The 18,542-nt window shown below is 37.0% G+C and overlaps 2 protein-coding genes across 4 annotated transcripts in view; one reads left to right on the plus strand and one right to left on the minus strand.

Moving 5' to 3' along the window:
- Positions 1-18,542, plus strand: part of LOC136857125 (uncharacterized) — a 341,551-nt gene that overhangs the window by 100,533 nt on the left and 222,476 nt on the right. The gene's annotated exons all lie outside the window — the stretch shown is intronic.
- The window catches only part of LOC136857123 (microtubule-associated protein 9), a 275,941-nt gene that overhangs the window by 15,529 nt on the left and 241,870 nt on the right, over positions 1-18,542 (minus strand). For all 3 annotated transcript variants that reach the window (XM_068225067.1, XM_068225065.1, XM_068225066.1), the window contains exon 6: positions 5,320-5,497. In XM_068225067.1, the coding sequence (XP_068081168.1) occupies positions 5,320-5,497 (178 nt within the window). The remainder of the gene's footprint in view (positions 1-5,319; positions 5,498-18,542) is intronic.

Below are 18,542 nucleotides of genomic sequence, written 5' to 3' on the forward strand. Positions count from 1 at the left end.
ACAGAAAGGCTACTTCGATCAGCGTGGCCTCCATTGTTATTGCCTCTCACATAAACAAGGCAAAGAGTCGCTTCAAAGACATAACAGAACTCCTCTCGTAAAATGAACGATCTTCTGGGTTTACAACTGAGGGTGCTGCCCTCTCTAGTACATTACCAGAAATACATGTCATTGGAATAGAGGCCGTAAGAAGCCATATGCATATGAGAAACGTCACATTCGTGAACATGCCATTTAAGCATGGGTCAAAGTATACCATGTATAGATCTGATACAAAAAAGGCAAGTCTATCCACACTTATGATACTTCTGATGACTTTCAAAAAATAACATACATATGAACCACTCTACAGCTATCTACAGTAGATATTCACAATATGTGCATGGAAACTGGATATATTGCAGAAAGAAATTAGAAGTCCATCTTAACAGGTTGCGTGCCAGACCGAAATTCATAGGATTGCCATCTAGTGCCATGAGCCAATAAGATCGAGTTACTCCCTGGTGACAATATGTTCACAGGCTTAACCAAGTAAATGATCGCTGAAATGAGGATATATTTATGATATATTAGGTTAACTTATTTTGTATATTAGGTAAAATATTGCGACCCCATATGGGGTCGTATTGGTCATTACGAATTGTACATGTACATGCGCCCCCATATGGGGTCGCACTTATACAGTATTTACTGTCCCGACGCTCGGTTTCCCTGTGCAGGGACGCGTTATATGCCATTGATTAGGAAAGACATGTTAGCTTGTTCATACTGGAGCCGTAAAAATCCCCGATTTTAGGTCAGGAAATGTTTGTAAATGTCGATCTTCCGATTTGAAGTTGGGAAATTTTCGTATAAAATCTTGGTATATAAAGTAGTGAAAATCATGTGATTTTAGTAAATTAGGATGTAAGAGAATAATATTATAAGAAGAATTAGTAGTTATGGAATACCAAATAAGTATCTAATTATGTTTGTATAACTTTTAATTTGAGTAAGAGAACCTAGCAGCGATGATTGTGCAACATGGGAACCCATAACTATATCGCTGAAGATGGTCATAACTGTTGCAACAGCTGGCTTGGAAACCCGGAGTACAGCGGGGAAGTGCATGCTGAAGATTGTAATTCATCCATGTGGATGAACGTGCGAGATTGCTATCTGCTCTGTATTGGGTTCAAAATAACTGTAACTATATACTTTGTCTATATCATCACTATCCAACTTGTTTGATATATCGTTCAGACTATCTGCACTGTCTTTTACTGCTCAAGTTACTCATAGCGATTTAAAAAAGACAAGGAAACTCACAGCACTGCACACTTACATAAGCAATCCATACGTGAGATATTTTTGCAACTTGCTTTACGTCGCACCGACACAGAGAGGTCTTATGGCAACGATGGGACAGGAAGGAGCTAGGAGTGGGAAGGAAGCGGCCGCGGCCTTAATTAGGTACAGCCCCAGCATTTGCCTGGTGTGAAAATGGGAAACCACTAAAAACCATCTTCAGGGCTGCCGACAGTGGGGCTCGAACCCACGATCTCCCGAATACTGGATACTGGCCGCAATTAAGCGACTGCAGCTATCGAGCTCGGTGTACGTGAGATAGACAATGACTTTGTCACCCTACAAAGCACTCTTGACGTACCCACATGGGGTCGCGCCAAAACAGGAATTGACAAATGGAAGGTGGACTATGCACATATTTAAATAGACGACCAACAGATGGCAGGAAGAGACTTTATACAGCTTCAAAACACATACTTACTGTGCACCCAAATGGGTTCGCACAGTTCTCGATTTAGAACGAACGTACGACCCCATATGGGAACGTGAAGTTCAAAAACTTCACTATTCTCATGTACCCAAATGGGGTCGCTTGGCATACAACATGTTATCATTACTTGGTTGTGTGAGAAGAGTCTAAGTTGGTTTCTAACTTTACACACATACGACAACACCTGAAGAGTAACAAAAAAGAGTTTCTGATAATTTCAAAGTAATGTCGTATGCAGGTCCCTACATCCCACGGTGCCCGTATTGGTCTTTGCATGCCCAGACCTCAGGGTTCACCAGCTGGTGGCGTTCTGCTTTTTTTCTTAGCAAGAGGCTTCTTTTATACTCAGCCTATGTGAGAACCTCACATTTTTCACACTTTGAGGTAGGTAGTTATATGGTTCTTTCTTTTAGGACAAAATACAAATTTCACCCCATCTCTGGTCTGAACTTGCTGCGGAATTGTTTGTTCTTGTCAAGTCCGAGGCACTTCTGTGTGCTGATCTGTAAATCAGCATGATGTCATGTGCTGATGCCCTTGCAAACATACTCTGGTAACAGTATATAGTGATTTTATCTCATCCATTTCATATCATCCCCTTATTCCATAAAGTAATGTTATCTATCCATGAGTACTAAGGACTGGGAATATTTCCAACAAAGGAAGCATCAGGAACAAAGGAATCCAGTTCAGTAGGAAGAAAGTCATCTCAAGAAGTCTCACTATTACTGTTCCGATCACTATTATATGGTTCATCAATATCAGAATCTTCATATACCTCTAATTCTGCAGGTAACTCAACGTTCACATCATTGTCGCTCTCTTCGAACAATTGCAAACAATCAACCTCATTGTCTGTATCGATGTATAACATAAATGGATAATCAACAACAATTGTTCCACCTAATTAATACAATACATTTTGCCTTAAGCAAATTTGTAAATTAGTAGTACATGTTTTACTTAATCTTCAAACATCATCAGCTACAAATATGTTTAGATGAAAAATCTTTAAAATGGGTATAAAGATATAGTCTTCATATATAGTCTTAAAACATTCTTCACTATTTAAAACATTGAATATATGATGAACAGGGGAGAGGGATGGGGTAGCATAAAGGCATAAAGCCGGAGCAAGGGATGTGAGACCACTCCCAAGGTAGCGGATATTAAAGGCACACTTCAATAAGCAAATCAACAACCATACTAGTACAATCAATTACATAATGTCTCACAACAGCTGCTCAATGAAGTTTTAAATCCACATGATATATAACAAGTCTCATTTGAAACGATTGACAACTTGTCAAAGGATATGGTGACACAAGGACACTTTATACATCTTAGCTTTTAACAACCTGAGGTTACAGGCTCATTCTAAGACTCTCTTAATGGACATTCGGACATGTTGTTATGTTTAATTTTTAAGGAACAAACCTTTTTTAATCAGTGGATAGATCCTTACATCCCCCCCTCCCAACCTTCTTCCTCTCCCTTGTCCATCATATATTCAATGTTTTAAGTACTAGAGACTGTTTTGAGACCATATATGAAGACCATATCTTTATACCCCATTTTAAGATTTTCACCTGAACATATTTGTAGCTGATGATGTTGAAAGATTAAACAAAACATGTACTACTAATTTACAAATTTGCTTAAGGCAAAATATATTGTATTAATTAGGTGGAACGGTTGTTGTTGATTATCCTCTTCCAACAACTCATTAATAACATCATCTCTTCATATTTTCAAATACATGGAGATCTCTACTGCAGAAATACATGCATAACACCACCATGGCACAGCGGGACACACTCAAGAAACTGTCGACAGAGGGCGGAGAATCAGTAACTTCCCTCCCAACCACCACAGCACAGCGCGACGATCCTTGAGTCCAGTTAGTGGGGAAGGCTGTCAATAGTACGGTCATGTCTTCCACGTTCCTTTGAAGAATTTCTTTTCTCACTGTTGGAGGCAGAACTTCACATGCCCTGATGAAGGCCAATGCAATTTGGCGGAAAGCTCGACTTTATTAAATAAATATAGTGGCTTTAATCCAGTTACACTGTTTTGCAGCTTTATAGTTACTGTTGTGTGTTTAATTTAATTTAATATTTTGTTTTGCATGGAACTTTGCCCTTGTGGCAGCCCACATTGCCTGGGAATTAATATACTGATCCTTTCAAATAAATTAATAAAAATAAGTTTTAACTGTATGTATTTACATTTCATGCTATAGATATGATGTATACGATTTCAACTGTTATTGGGACTGTCACAAATCAGCCTATTGAACACAACAATTGGGGATTTGGCACTAATCTTGGTCATTTTGGACATTTTCTTTTTCATCCCTTCTGACACTCATGCCGATGGAGGCTGAACTTGCACTTAAAGGCCATTCAGACATCAGCAATGCCAAATAAAATGGATTTGACAATAATATTAGTCATTCTTGATTTTTTTTCATGGCACTCCCTCCCAACCCCCAGCCATAGGTGTGATACGGGTGTCTTACCCCCACAGTATTTTTCTCCAGATAGTAAGTCATGTGTACCAAGTTTGGTTGAGAGCTATTCTGGAACATGCACACATAATCTCGGTCACTTTGAACATGTTGATGGTGACTGCTTAGACCTAAATGCCATCTGGTATGTCATTATTAATCTCAGCGACCCCGAAAACTATGGATTCAACACTAATATATTTATGTCATTTTCAATTATTTTTACATGTCATGCCCCACTCCATCCCTAGGGGTACTAGGTGTGTCTTCTTTTTCTTTTCTTTTTTCTTTTTATGATATTTGTTTGTGGTGTCGACCTCTGTAGATCTTTTGCCACTGCTTTCACTATATGAGAGGAACCTGCATGTAAGTGTAATTGCAGAAGTGTAAAGTGTTGAATGTGAGGAAAGGAATGTTAAGGACGACACAAACACCCAGTCCCCAGGCTAGGGATATTAATCATTTACAATTAAAAACCTGTGACCCGGCTGGGAATCGAACCCAGGACTGCCGGCTGGCAGGCGGACGTGTTGCCAATTACACCGCGGGGACGGACTAGGTGTGTCTTACTCCTACATTATTTGTTTCCAGGTAGTATTAAGTGATATGTGTACCAAGTTTGCTTGATATTGCACGTTTGCCTACAGTCGCTGTCATTTTTATCATTTAGCTTAGCCGATATCTTTACATAAAGATACTGCTCCTCAACTGTGTGCAACCCATTAAGTAAGGAATGCATTATGAGCTAGGATAAGCCTTTGCTTGCAATTACTGAAGTGGTCATTTAGTGATTTTAAGATTACTCAAAGTTGACTGAACTTAGAGACCTATAAATGTCTGATTCACCAGCAGGTAATTCTGGAGAGAATAAAACAAATGAAGCATATCGGCCCAGCAGAACAGATGGACAGACTGGACAAAGCTGGTATTTTGTAAACTTTTTTAATACATAGATAAGGAGAAGAACAGAGACACAAGTTTAAAAAAAAAGACCATCCAGATACTTTTGGCTATTTGAAACTAGTCTACTTACTGCTTCAGCAATTCTCTTCTTTTCTTCTTTCTCAGCCTTTTCCCTCTCTTCTCTTTCCTTCTTTACTTTGGGATTGTTTATTATCTGATATAATTTATCCTTCTCAGCTTTCCACAAGCGAAATGCTGCTTCTGCCCTTTCCTTGTCAACAGACTGTTTCAACAACTCTGAATTTGACCTGAAGATTTAAAATATCATATATATGTATAAAACTCTATCAAACAATATTTTGGTGCTATAGAAGTAATTTTAAAATTTACTATGAACACTTTAAAAACATTTTGGCATCAGCTATATAAAGTCATTATTAGAGGGCAGATTTTTCCCTCTTTGAGTACTTTATTTTGTTGCTTGGATTTGTAGGCTTTTATTAGATAAATTTATTTCAAACTGTAATTTTCAAAGTGCCTTTAACCCTCTATTTCAATTATGAATGCCTATTGATAAAATACATAATAATAATAATAATAATAATAATAATAATAATAATAATAATAATAATAATAATAATAATAATAATAATAATAATAATAATAATAATAATAATGTATGTATGTTCAGTCTTCAGCCCTAAGACTGGTTGGATCCTCAACAGCTCTGCCATCAGCTGTCATAGATGGCCTAGGCATCACTGAATAGGCGTACTAGGGAAATGAGGAGTGAGGTAGTTTCCCGTTGCTTTCCTCGCCGAGCCAGAAGTTGCTATTACATATCAGTCTGCCAAGCCCACTGAAATGCATGCACCAACCGACCCTATGAGCAACATTTTTCACACCATTCATAGCAGGGACTGGCTGCAGAAGGAATGGCATTACTAGCATCGCTCATACCTCAGTCACTTTCATATAGTCAAAGCCAAGGATAAGACAGAGACGGATCAATGAAAGTAACAAAATTGCTCTAGCCTATACCAGAAGACATAGTGCACTGTAAACACTAGGTCCTGCCAGCAAAGGCAAATAATAATAATAATAATAATAATAATAATAATAATAATAATAATAATAATAATAATAATAATAATAATAATAATAATAATAATAATAATAATAATAATAATAATAATAATAATAATAATAATCATGTTTATGGACTCAAACATTAGGTCCTGAAAAGCCACTGCAAGTGCCATCTCATGTATCTGTCCCTACCGAATCTTCGTCATCGATTGCATTCTGTGGGGCAGTGAAGCAGCAGTTGCTATCATTACTTTTTATGATTTTTTTTTTTTTTTTTCCTTCTTCTTTCCTGACAATATGCGTGCCCAGAATGGACACTCCCAAGTATCACTCAGGTTCGGCTCTTCTGATGCTTAGAGTACTCCCTGTGGTTGGATGTCTCCGCCACTGGAATACCATTTCTATTCAAGACCTTTTCGGCTGGGCGCCACCATGTTGCTCTCAGATGCCCGTATCTTCTCCTTGGTTCCTAGACTGGAAGAGCTCTCTTAATGACATGATCTTCATTTCAACATTGTACGTGTTTGTACGAGCGCAACTGCCACTCGTCAAATTTCTCACTGATAGGGGCCTTTCTAAATGATCCTCGTATATGCTCACTGCGCACTCAGTCCAAAAGGATGACACCCGCTGACCATCACAGCATCTGCATTTCCATTACAGGCATTTGCTGATCATGCTTCTTTTGCCTTGTTCAACACTCAGAGCCGGAATTGAGGGCAGGTCTAACAACAGTTTTGAATATCTTGCCTTTGAGCTTTAAAGGCATCCTCGTGTCACATAAGACGCGTGTCAGCAAACGCCATTTGGTCCATCCAATGCTGATGCGATGCTTTGCAACGTCATCAATCGTCATATCGGTAGTAATAATTGAGTCCAGGTGCTTGAATTTATCCACCATTGCCAGTGGTTCACCCACAAAGAAAACTGTATTAAGTGGAGAACTTCTGGCTTGGTGAAGTTACAGAACATATACTCCGTCTTTTTACGGCTTATTCTGAGTCCATTTGTCTCCAAAGCCTTTCTCCAAAGTTCTAAGGCTGCCTCGACCTCTTCACGCGTTTCACCAACTAGGACGATGTCATCTACGTATAGAAGGGTCCATGGTAGTTGGTGTCATCAAATATTCTGTGAGACAGTTAATAACTATACTGAACAAGATTGCGCTCAAAGTTGAACCTTGATGAACCCAACCTCAACAGGGAAACTCCCAGAGATACCAGAACTAGACTTTACTTTTGTAGAAGGACAGGCGTACATGTCCTAGATCAGCCTTGCATACTTCTCCGGAACATTTTGGCATCGCAGTGCAGTCCAAATGATTTCCCTAGGAACGTGGTTAAATGCTTCCTCTAAATCAATGAAAACTATGTAGAGATTTCTGTGAAGTGTACAATGTTTACTGCAGATTTCCATCCTTTTTCTATGGTGGAAGGCGAAGATTTTCTATCCTTTTTTACTAGATTTACAGAGCAAGTTGGCTATGCAGTTTGGATTACATAGCTGTTAGCTTGCATTTGGAAGATGTTGGGTTCGAATCTCACTGTCGGCAGCCCTGACAATGTTTATTTAGTGGTTTCCTATTTTCACACCGGATTCCTTACTAGTCCTGTACCAATCCATCATCGCCATAAGACCAGTGTATTTTGGTGTGACATAAAAAACAAATAGCATGAAGAATATACTGGATTAAACTCTGCTTACATTTTGTCTGATAGAAGGACTACTTCCACCGAGCAAGTGGCTGCATTGTTTGAGTCACATATTTGGGAGAAAATGGCTTCTAACCCCACTATTGGCAGTCCTGAGGATGGTTTTCCATGGTTTCCCATTTTCATACCAGGCAAATGCTGGCTGGGGCTGTACCTCAATTTGGTTGCTTCCTTCCCACTCCTAGCCCTTTCCTATCCTGTCATCCCCATTATTTCCATAAGACCTATCTATGTCAGTGTGATGCAAAAATAAAGTCCTCATCCCTCATTCCAGCAGCATATAAAAAGTGTATGCCACTCATTTGTCAACATATTTTATAATGTCGAGTCCCGCTGTCTGTTTAACTACAGATCCTTGGACATCTACGCATACCTAGCTGTCACTGCGCATTTTATAAATGAAAGTTTTGAAGTATTAGTTCTGGGAATGGTTCATTTCGAAACTTTCTTGGAGTAGTTAAGAATGTGAGTGACAAGTTGGTGAAGGGAACAGTGGGAAAGAAGCAAGCGAGATGGAAGTATAGTACTGCTATTTATGTACTTAGTAAGGTGTGGTTAGGGGCTACAAGAGGTAGCAGGTATATTGACTGTGCCTCCCAAAACCAATAAGAAAGGAGACAGGAAGTGGTGTGTAAACTACAGAGGGGAGACACTGATCCCTCATACAGCTAAGATCCTGTAAAGAACTTTGGATAAATGAATAAGAGACAGCGTAGAGAGAAAAATTACTGAACACCAGAACTGATTCAGTATTTTCTTTATGTGTAATGATGGAAGAGTTAGAATTATGGAAAGGATATGGTAACTTTTTTTCTAGATATAGAAAAGGTAAATGACAGTATCCAAAGGTATTTGGTATAGAAAACATTGACCAAGCACAGACTGAGAATGAAAATGAAACAATACAGATAGTAGTATCAAAATTGTGAAAGCTGTGTCAGAACCAAAGTAAACCACCCTGAATGGTTCAGAGTTGAGACAGCCTTAAGACAGAAAAGTGTACAGTTCCCCTTACTCTTCATTATCATCATGAATAGAATTCTACATAATGTCAAAGAGTATATGATGGGAGAGCAAGTAAAATTTATGCTATTTGCTGACATCATCCTGTTCCATCACAGGAAGCTGTTCCAGAAATATTATATTTCACCAGAGTCCCTAATACAACAGTAACTGTCTCAATGAAACCAAGGTGGAGAGAAGATGAATTCTGATTGGCTAGCAGATATTAGGCTCCATAAGGAAGCACAAAATATCGCTTAAGCACATACTCCTGCACAAGTGCAAGTGATAATTTTGTAACAGGGTTGGACTGATAAATGGGTTTGCAAAGGTCAAAAGCAGTTTCCATAAGTTTAGTTGGTCACTCTATAGTAAATGTTTTAGTGTCTGTAAGTATATCATAATGGGTGGTGGTGGTGGTGGTGGTGGTGGTGGTGGTGGTGGTGGTGGTGGTGGTGGTAGTTACTGTTTTCAAGAGAAAGTACAATTGGGCAATTTGAAATAATAATAATAATAATAATAATAATAATAATAATAATAATAATAATAATAATAATAATAATAATAATAATAATAATAATGTCCAACTCGTTGGCTGAATGGTCAGCGTCCTGACCTTCGGATCAGAGGGTTCCGGGTTCGATTCCTGGCCAGGTCGGGGATTTTAATCTTCATTGGTTAATTCCAATGGCCCGGGGGCTGGGTGTTTGTGCTGTCCCCAACATCCCTGCAACTCACACCACACATAACACTATCCTCCACCACAATAACACGCAGTTATCTACATATGGCAGATGCCGCCCACCCTCATCGGAGGGTCTGCCTTACAAGGGCTGCACTCGGCTAGAAATAGCCACACAAAATTAATAATAATAATAATAATAATAATAATAATAATAATAATAATAATAATAATAATAATAATAATAATAATAATAATAATAATAATAATAATAATACATGTTTTACCAGAGTCCCTAATACAAGGGGGAGGGGAGAAGAGAGTTTCTGATTGGCTAGCAGATATTAAGCTCCATATGGCATAACAGCTCACTTAAGATTATTATTATTATTATTATTATTATTATTATTATTATTATTATTATTATTATTATTATTATTATTATTATTATTATTATTATTATTATTATCATTATTTCTTCTTCTTCTTGATTAGGGCCACTAAGGACTGCGAGATCTCAACCGTCTGTCTTCTTGCGGACCCACCAGATTTTCATCCTTTCAGAGTGTGGTTTCTTCCATGCATCAGAATGGACATGCTTCAGTCGAGTTGGGACTTCTTGATGAACCTGTCTAACCTGTCTAAGTTTGTGTTTGAATGGTGCTCTCAGAGTTGAATATCTGTTTCTGTGAGGCCATACTTTAAAAGATCCTTATCTATCTCTACCAACCAAGGAGGAATTGTTTTGAGACTTCTGAAGTAGGAGAAAAAATGTTTACAGATTCTTTCAGCTGGCAATCTGAAGAGGTGAGCATAAAAAGTTATCCTTCTCCGAATTAGCTTGAGATCTTTTCAGTGTGGGTGTATATTTCTAAGTTGCTCCAAAGGCTGTTAACACAATCTTTGAGGTTGGGACCAAGAATTTCCAAAATAATCCTCCTTCCCTTAATTGCCAGTTTTTCAAGCGAGCTACGTGTTTGAAGTGTTAAACATTCTGCTGCATATAATGCTTCAGGTCGAATTACAGTTTGAAAATGTCTAAATTTTGCATTTCAAGAGATAGACTTTTTGTTGTGTATGTTTTGAGTGAGTCAGAAGGCTGTTTCAAACTTCTTAACATGTATTAAGATGGTGAACTTCTGAGAATTATTGGATTCAACCCATGTACCAAGGTATTTGAAATTTTCAACTTTCAAGATTCTACTGTGGGTAGTCAGAAAATGTGGTGGAGCATGTATGATGTTAGAAATGAAATAGTTTTTGGTGTAGGAGATTTTGAAGCCAATCTTAATTGTGCATTTGTGCAGGTAATTGATTTGTTGAGCAGCTAGTTCAGGAGAGGAAGTAAAGAGAACTAAGTCATCTGCAAAATCAAGGCAATAAATATTGATACCATTATGATTTCATCCTATTTGAACTCCATTAGGAATTCCTTTAGATTGGAGAACATGATTCCTTTCTCGGATGACCCTCTCGAGAGCACAGTTTAAAAGTAGTGGTGATAGTCCATCTCCTTGCCAAATTTCTGTTTGGATTTGAAAGGCTTCAGAAATCACAGATCTGAATTTCACTTTGGAAGATGTACCGTGGGTGTACTTTGAATGATCTGCCAGGTCTTGTTGTTAGGCCAAATTCTTGGAGAACTTGGAAAAGAGTTGTTGAGTCAGTCGAGTCATGCGCCTTCTGGAAATCTACAAAAGTGATGAGAAATTGGTTTAGCTGAGAGTTTCAAGTAGGCGATAGTCATTTTTAGATTCTGAACCTGTTCTGCACAGGATCTGGATTTTCGGAAGCTGGCTTGATATTCACCTATTTGTGAGTCAAGTTGTTCTACAGTTCTAGTGAGTAAGACTTTGGAGAGGATTTTATAAGTGACAGGAGGAAGAGAGATGCCGTGGCAATTATTGACACCCGATTTATCACCATTTATATGAAGGGGATGAATAAGAGCTGTGACCCAAATCTGTTGGATAGTTTGGAGGAGGGGTTGTAGCGTACTGTCATCCAGTAATTTCCTGTATTCTGCGATCATTGAGTCTTCACCTGGAGCTTTCTTATTTTTGAGAAAATTGATGATCTCTTGAAGTTCAGAAATGTCTAGTGGGAAAGAATCAGGGCTGGTTGGAACTGGATTCAGGTTAGGGATAAAAGTCGATTTTGGTGGATCACAGTTGAGAAGGGACTCGAAGTATTTTGCTAAGATCAGACAGTTTTGTCCGTCATTGTGAGAGACCTGGTTAGTGATTGGGTCATGGAAACATAGGTTTGGGGGGTTGTATTTGGCTACATCCGTTTGAATGTGTAGTAGAAATTTCTCGAATTATTCTTCTGAAAACTGGATTTATTGTTGGCCAGTTTGTTCTTGTAGAAAGTTCTTTTGGTGTTCCTAATGATTTGGGCATTATTCTTGTGGGTTTCAAGGAACTTCTGATATGTCCACTGTGTCTTATGACTTATGAGATTTCCAAAATAGCCACCCTTGCTGTCTGTCACTGAGAACTACATCATGTTGCAAATTCCACCATGGGTGTCTGGGTTTCCTCGTTTGAGGTGCAATTTTAAGAGCTGTGTGAACAAGGGAACATTCCATTTGTTCGAGATCTGCTTGTGAAAGAGAGGGGATTTGCTCTAAGAATTCAGTTTAAAGTACTTTGAGTTTCTCGATGTCTGATCAAAGAATTTGTTGAGGCCAGTTTTTCCGTGTGTTTCTCAGGATGAACTGTCCGGCTGATGGCTAAATGGTTAGCGTGCTGGCCTTTGTTCACAGGGGTCCTGGGTTCGATTCCCGGCAGAGTCAGGAATTTTAACCACCATTTCATCCTCATCATGACGCACAGGTCGCCTACGCGCGTCAAATCGAAAGGCCTGCACCTGGCGAGCCGAACATGTCCTTGGACACTCCCGGCAATAAAAGCCATACTCCATTTCATTTCATTTCAGGATGAACTTGATGTTTACTTTGGAGAGGTAATGGTCAGAGACAAGGATGACATTTCGAAGGACTTTGAGATTCTGAATTTCTTTGGAGGACCCTGCAGAGATGGCGATGTAGTCAAGTTGGAATGCTCTGAGTAATGGGTTTGGAGATGTCCATGTCTTCTGCTTCCATGGAAGGTGCTTAAAAAACGTGGATTTCAGTAGAAGCTTGTTTCACCCACAGATTTCAATCAAATGCTCTCCATTTTGATTCATTCTCAGATGTGCTAGGTAATCACCAACTATGTTCCGATACTTCCGTTCTTTACAAAAACAATATAAATATAAGTCACCACCTTATCAATACAAAATTTATTCACATTCAGCTAGTAAATATGGTCAAGACCAGTTTCGACCCCTAGGGGGTCATCTTCAGTTGACATGCATAAAAGATATATTTTACAAAAACATCACATATAATGATTAAAACTTAAATTAAGTCCAACTGATCATAAATGTTGGTATGTATGTCTTGGTACATTTGAGCTATTGTATGTGTCAATCCTAAGTTTCCCAGCATACAATGTCAAGGTAAGTAGTTAACTAATATACATCATCCATGAAATTACATGCTATTTTTCATGTTATCACTATCTAATTTGGGTTGTACAATGTGGAATGAGATATACATACATTTGTGTAAATTAATAGTAGTAAGTTCAGTAATATACATTAAAAATTGGTTCTTAAATTACATTAATTGATTATTGATCAGTCATATGAAAATGTAGAATTATTGGTTTGGACACTTGTGATTAAAATATTAGTATGCAATACCTTGTTGGCATATATCTTAAATACTAAAGTATCAGTTTATAAAGCCTATTATTCTTATTTTATGTCTTGGAATAGGGTTGAACTTTTAGAAAACTATTTGTTTTGTTGAGCATAGGCATTGAATAATCTTGTTAAATTGGACACATAACTAAAACAGTGGTATATATATACCTTGTTAAAAATACATTGCATTAACATTATTAATATGTGGTGCTGTATATACATTGTTTAGGGTAAAATGGGGTTAACGAAGTTTTCACAACAGTATTTGATTAGTTATGATGTTCCGATATAATGGGTCCGTAAAAATATATAACTATATACATAATTGCGGTTAGATAAGTATTTGTATAATCTGCTTGCAATTTAGGTAATATTTAGTTGTAATGTCTGGCGATATTTTGGGCAGCTACTGTTGTTAGAGCTATTAAGAGTCTTGAATATTATTGATGGAGCATGTTCTTCTTTTCGTGTGCCGTAATATGTTGAGTTGGTGACATTTGTAAGAACGCGTTGAATGTTATGCGTCCTGGTAGGGTGCACGTTGATTTTATCGTAGAAGCATATATGTTGTGAAAACAAAGTATCTGGAAGTAGAAATAATGAGTGTGAAAATGGTGCGGTATGAAAGTGTGATAGTAAATCGTATGTCGTTTCACTTACGTTAGGTGTTGGAACCGTGCACTCTGTGTAGCTGCCTGTTGAGATCTAATGCGTGTTGCTCTGAGATTGTAGTTGGCGACGGTAGAGGGGAGGTTTGGGGGGATGGGTGGAGTGTTAGTAACGGGAGTGGGGTTGGAGGGGAGGAGGTCTTGGAGCGGTTGATTTGAACGTATGGATTTTTGTTTATTAATTCTTTTAAGGTAGTAATCTTTTAGTAAAGGAATTACTGCATGAAAAAGAATATTGTTTCTGTCTATGTTTTCATTTAAGTTGGAGTTCGGATTGACGTATTTGTCTAAATTTATGTAAAATTCTTCTATTATACTGAGCAAGGGACTTTTTGGATTCATATTGAGGATTTGCATGTCACTATTAATGTCCGTGAAATTGTGTTTCTGATCGTCAATGTGCTGACCCATAGCTGAGAAGTGTCTGTGTTTGACAGCATTTACATGTTCATTACATCGTATTAAAAAACTCCTACCAGTAAGCCCTACATAGCTGGCTCGGCAGTCGTTGCATTTGAGGCGATAGACTCCTGAGTGGTTGTATTTATTTATGTTGTTAACTGATTTGGAATTTTGTAGTATGTTGGTGTTATTGCGTGTAGTTTTGTATGCTATTTTTAGACCTTGTTTTTTGAAGATATTGGTTATGGGATGTATATGGTTATTGTTGTAAGTAAACAGTGCATATTCTTTTTTATCTTTGGTGATTCTGGTAAGCTTGGTTTTCGGTTGGTTTTTGACTTTGTTGATGATCCGGTTTATCATTTCTCTTTTATATCCGTTTTGTTTTGCTGTTTCGTGGATTGTGTTTAATTCTTTATTTAGATTTTCCTTTGAAAGTGGAATGTTATATGCTCTGTGAATCATACTATAGTATGCAGCTTTCTTGTGAGTATGTGGGTGGGTGGAGTCTATCTTTATTGTATTTGATGTATGGGTAGGTTTTCTATATATGTTGTATGTTAGGTGGTTGTTATGTCTGGTTATGGATATATCCAAGTAGTTTATGGTGTTGTTATTTTCAGTCTCCATGGTAAATTTTATATGGGGATCTATTTTATTCAGTTGTTCTAAGATTATGTTTTCATTAGTATGTCTATTGTCCATGATTATGAATGCATCATTGACAAACCTGCACCAATAGATGATATTTCCTATTTTTTTTTATTTCTTGGTGTTCTAAATAGTCCATATATATATCAGCTATTATGTCTGATATTGGTGATCCCATGGGTAATCCTTTCTGTTGATAGATAGTGTCATGGAACTTGAAATAATTGTTATTGATAGCAAATTGTAATAGTTTTATAAATTCATCTATTTCCAATTTGCTTAGCTTACTATGGTTATAAAGATTGGATTCTATGATAGTAATAGTTTTTTGTGTGGGTATATTAGGATACGTCCGCCTCTGTGGTGTAGTGGTTAGTGTGATTAGCTGCCACCCCCGGAGGTCCGGGTTCGATTCCCGGCTCTGCCACGAAATTTGAAAAGTGGTATGAGGGCTGGAACGGGGTCCACTCAGCCTCGGGAGGTCAACTGAGTAGAGGTGGGTTCGATTCCCACCTCAGCCATCCTGGAAGTGGTTTTCCGTGGTTTCCCACTTCTCCTCCAGGCGAATGCCGGGATGGTACCTAACTTAAGGCCACGGCCGCTTCCTTCCCTCTTCCTTGCCTATCCCTTCCAATCTTCCCATCCCTCCACAAGGCCCCTGTTCAGCATAGCAGGTGAGGCCGCCTGGGCGAGGTACTGGTCATTCTCCCCAGTTGTATCCCCGACCAAGAGTCTGAAGCTCCAGGACACTGCCCTTGAGGCGGTAGAGGTGGGATCCCTCGCTGAGTCCGAGGGAAAAGCCGAACCTGGAGGGTAAACAGATGATGATGATGATGATGATGATGATATTACGATACATGTTTGTTATATCATATGTTGCTAGCTTGTAGAAATGTTCTATTCTTATATTTTTAGTAATGCTGCAAAATTCTATTGAGTTTTTTATGGTTTTATTTGCTTGAAAGACATAATGTTTTTTGAGGAATTTTTTTATGTATTTGGATAATTTATAGATGGGGCTTGGCCTGTAGTTTATTATGGGTCTTTATGGATTTATGGATTTTAGGGTAAGCTTTAGCTGTAGGTATTCCTGGATTCATGGTGATTAATTTTGTAGTTTCCTGTTCGTTCAAGAGAAAATTGATGTTTTTTAGGAGAGTTTTTAAGTTCTTTTGAATACTGTTAGTAGGATCTTTAGTCTTAACTTGAAAAGTTTCATCTTGAAAGCAGGTTTTTGTTTCTGTTATATATTCCTCTTTATCCATAATGACTGTAGTGTTTCCTTTGTCTGCCTTTGTTACTAGTAAGTTATTTTGCTGGATTTTATTTTTGAGTACCTTAATTTGTATTTGGTTTGTGATTTCTTGATTTTGAGGTTTTTGGGTGATTTTATTGATATATTGTAGTAGTGTTTTTTTAATTTCATATCTAATTTCATTTTGTTTTTCTTGAGGTATTTTATTTAGAGCATCTTCCGTTTCAGTAATAATAGTAGTAATGTTTTCAAAAATTGAATTGTTTTTCCAGTTATGTTTCGGTCCCTTGCTCAGTACAGTAGTTTCTTTTTCATTGAATACTGTGTTAGTTAGGTTTTTGAGTGGCGGATGGAATATATGTTGGTTGCTTTCAGTAAGAACGGTAGTGTGTTGTCTATTCTGTGTATGATTGGTTTGGTTTAGTGGTGTCTTAAGTGCGTTAAGTTTCTTATTCAGGGTGTTCTGTTTCTGTATGGCTATATTTTCTATCTTTTCGTTAGTTATTTGTTGGAAGTTGTTCCAGTATGTGTGTGGTAGTTCATGTGAGGCTTTAAGGTGTGCTTCATACATTTGTATGTTGAGGTGTTGTTTCTTTCTATACATGAATTTAATTTCTTCCTTAAGCCATATTCGGTTTGTCTTGTTTTGTGTATTTTGGGTTTGATGGGTGCTTCCATGTTTATTATTAAATTTCCTAAGAAATTTAGGAGTTAGATTGTTTTGTAAACATTGTTTTAAGAAAGTGATGTTTTTGACAATATTTGTGATCTTAATTTTCAGATTTTGGTATCTGTGTGCTATTTTTCTTGCCTGGTTGGCTTTTCTACTGTTGTTTATAAGTTTCATTTCCATATTGATAGATATTACTTTACAAAAACAATATAAATATGTCACCACCTTATCAATACAAAATTTATTCACATTCAGCTAGTAAATATGGTCAAGACCGGTTTCGACCCCTAGGGGGTCATCTTCAGTTGACATGCATAAAAGATATATTTTACAAAAACATCCCAGCATACAGTGTCAAGGTAAGTAGTTAACTAATATACATCATCCATGAAATTACATGCTATTTTTCATGTTATCACTATCTAATTTTTTTTTTTTTTTTTTGCTAGGGGCTTTACGTCGCACCGACACAACTATCTAATTTGGGTTGTACAATGTGGAATGGGATATACATACATTTGTGTAAATTAATAGTAGTAAGTTCAGTAATATACATTAAAAATTGGTTCTTAAATTACATTAATTGATTATTGATCAGTCATATGAAAATGTAGAATTATTGGTTTGGACACTTGTGATTAAAATATTAGTATGCAATACCTTGTTGGCATATCTTAAATACTAAAGTATCAGTTTATAAAGCCTATTATTCTTATTTTATGTCTTGGAATAGGGTTGAACTTTTAGAAAACTATTTGTTTTGTTGAGCATAGGCATTGAATACTGTTGTGAAAACTTCGTTAACCCCATTTTACCCTAAACAATGTATATATAGCACCACATATTAATAATGTTAATGCAATGTATTTTTAACAAGGTATATATATATATATATATACCACAGTTTTAGTTATGTGTCCAATTTAACAAGATTATTCAATGCCTATGCTCAACAAAACAAATAGTTTTCTAAAAGTTCAACCCTATTCCAAGACATAAAATAAGAATAATAGGCTTTATAAACTGATACTTTAGTATTTAAGATATATGCCAACAAGGTATTGCATACTAATATTTTAATCACAAGTGTCCAAACCAATAATTCTACATTTTCATATGACTGATCAATAATCAATTAATGTAATTTAAGAACCAATTTTTAATGTATATTACTGAACTTACTACTATTAATTTACACAAATGTATGTATATCTCATTCCACATTGTACAACCCAAATTAGATAGTGATAACATGAAAAATAGCATGTAATTTCATGGATGATGTATATTAGTTAACTACTTACCTTGACAATGTATGCTGGGAAACTTAGGATTGACACATACAATAGCTCAAATGTACCAAGACATACATACCAACATTTATGATCAGTTGGACTTAATTTAAGTTTTAATCATTATATGTGATGTTTTTGTAAAATATCTTTTATGCATGTCAACTGAAG

The sequence above is a fragment of the Anabrus simplex genome, chromosome 1 (assembly GCF_040414725.1).
Source record: "Anabrus simplex isolate iqAnaSimp1 chromosome 1, ASM4041472v1, whole genome shotgun sequence".
NCBI lineage: Eukaryota > Metazoa > Arthropoda > Insecta > Orthoptera > Tettigoniidae > Anabrus > Anabrus simplex.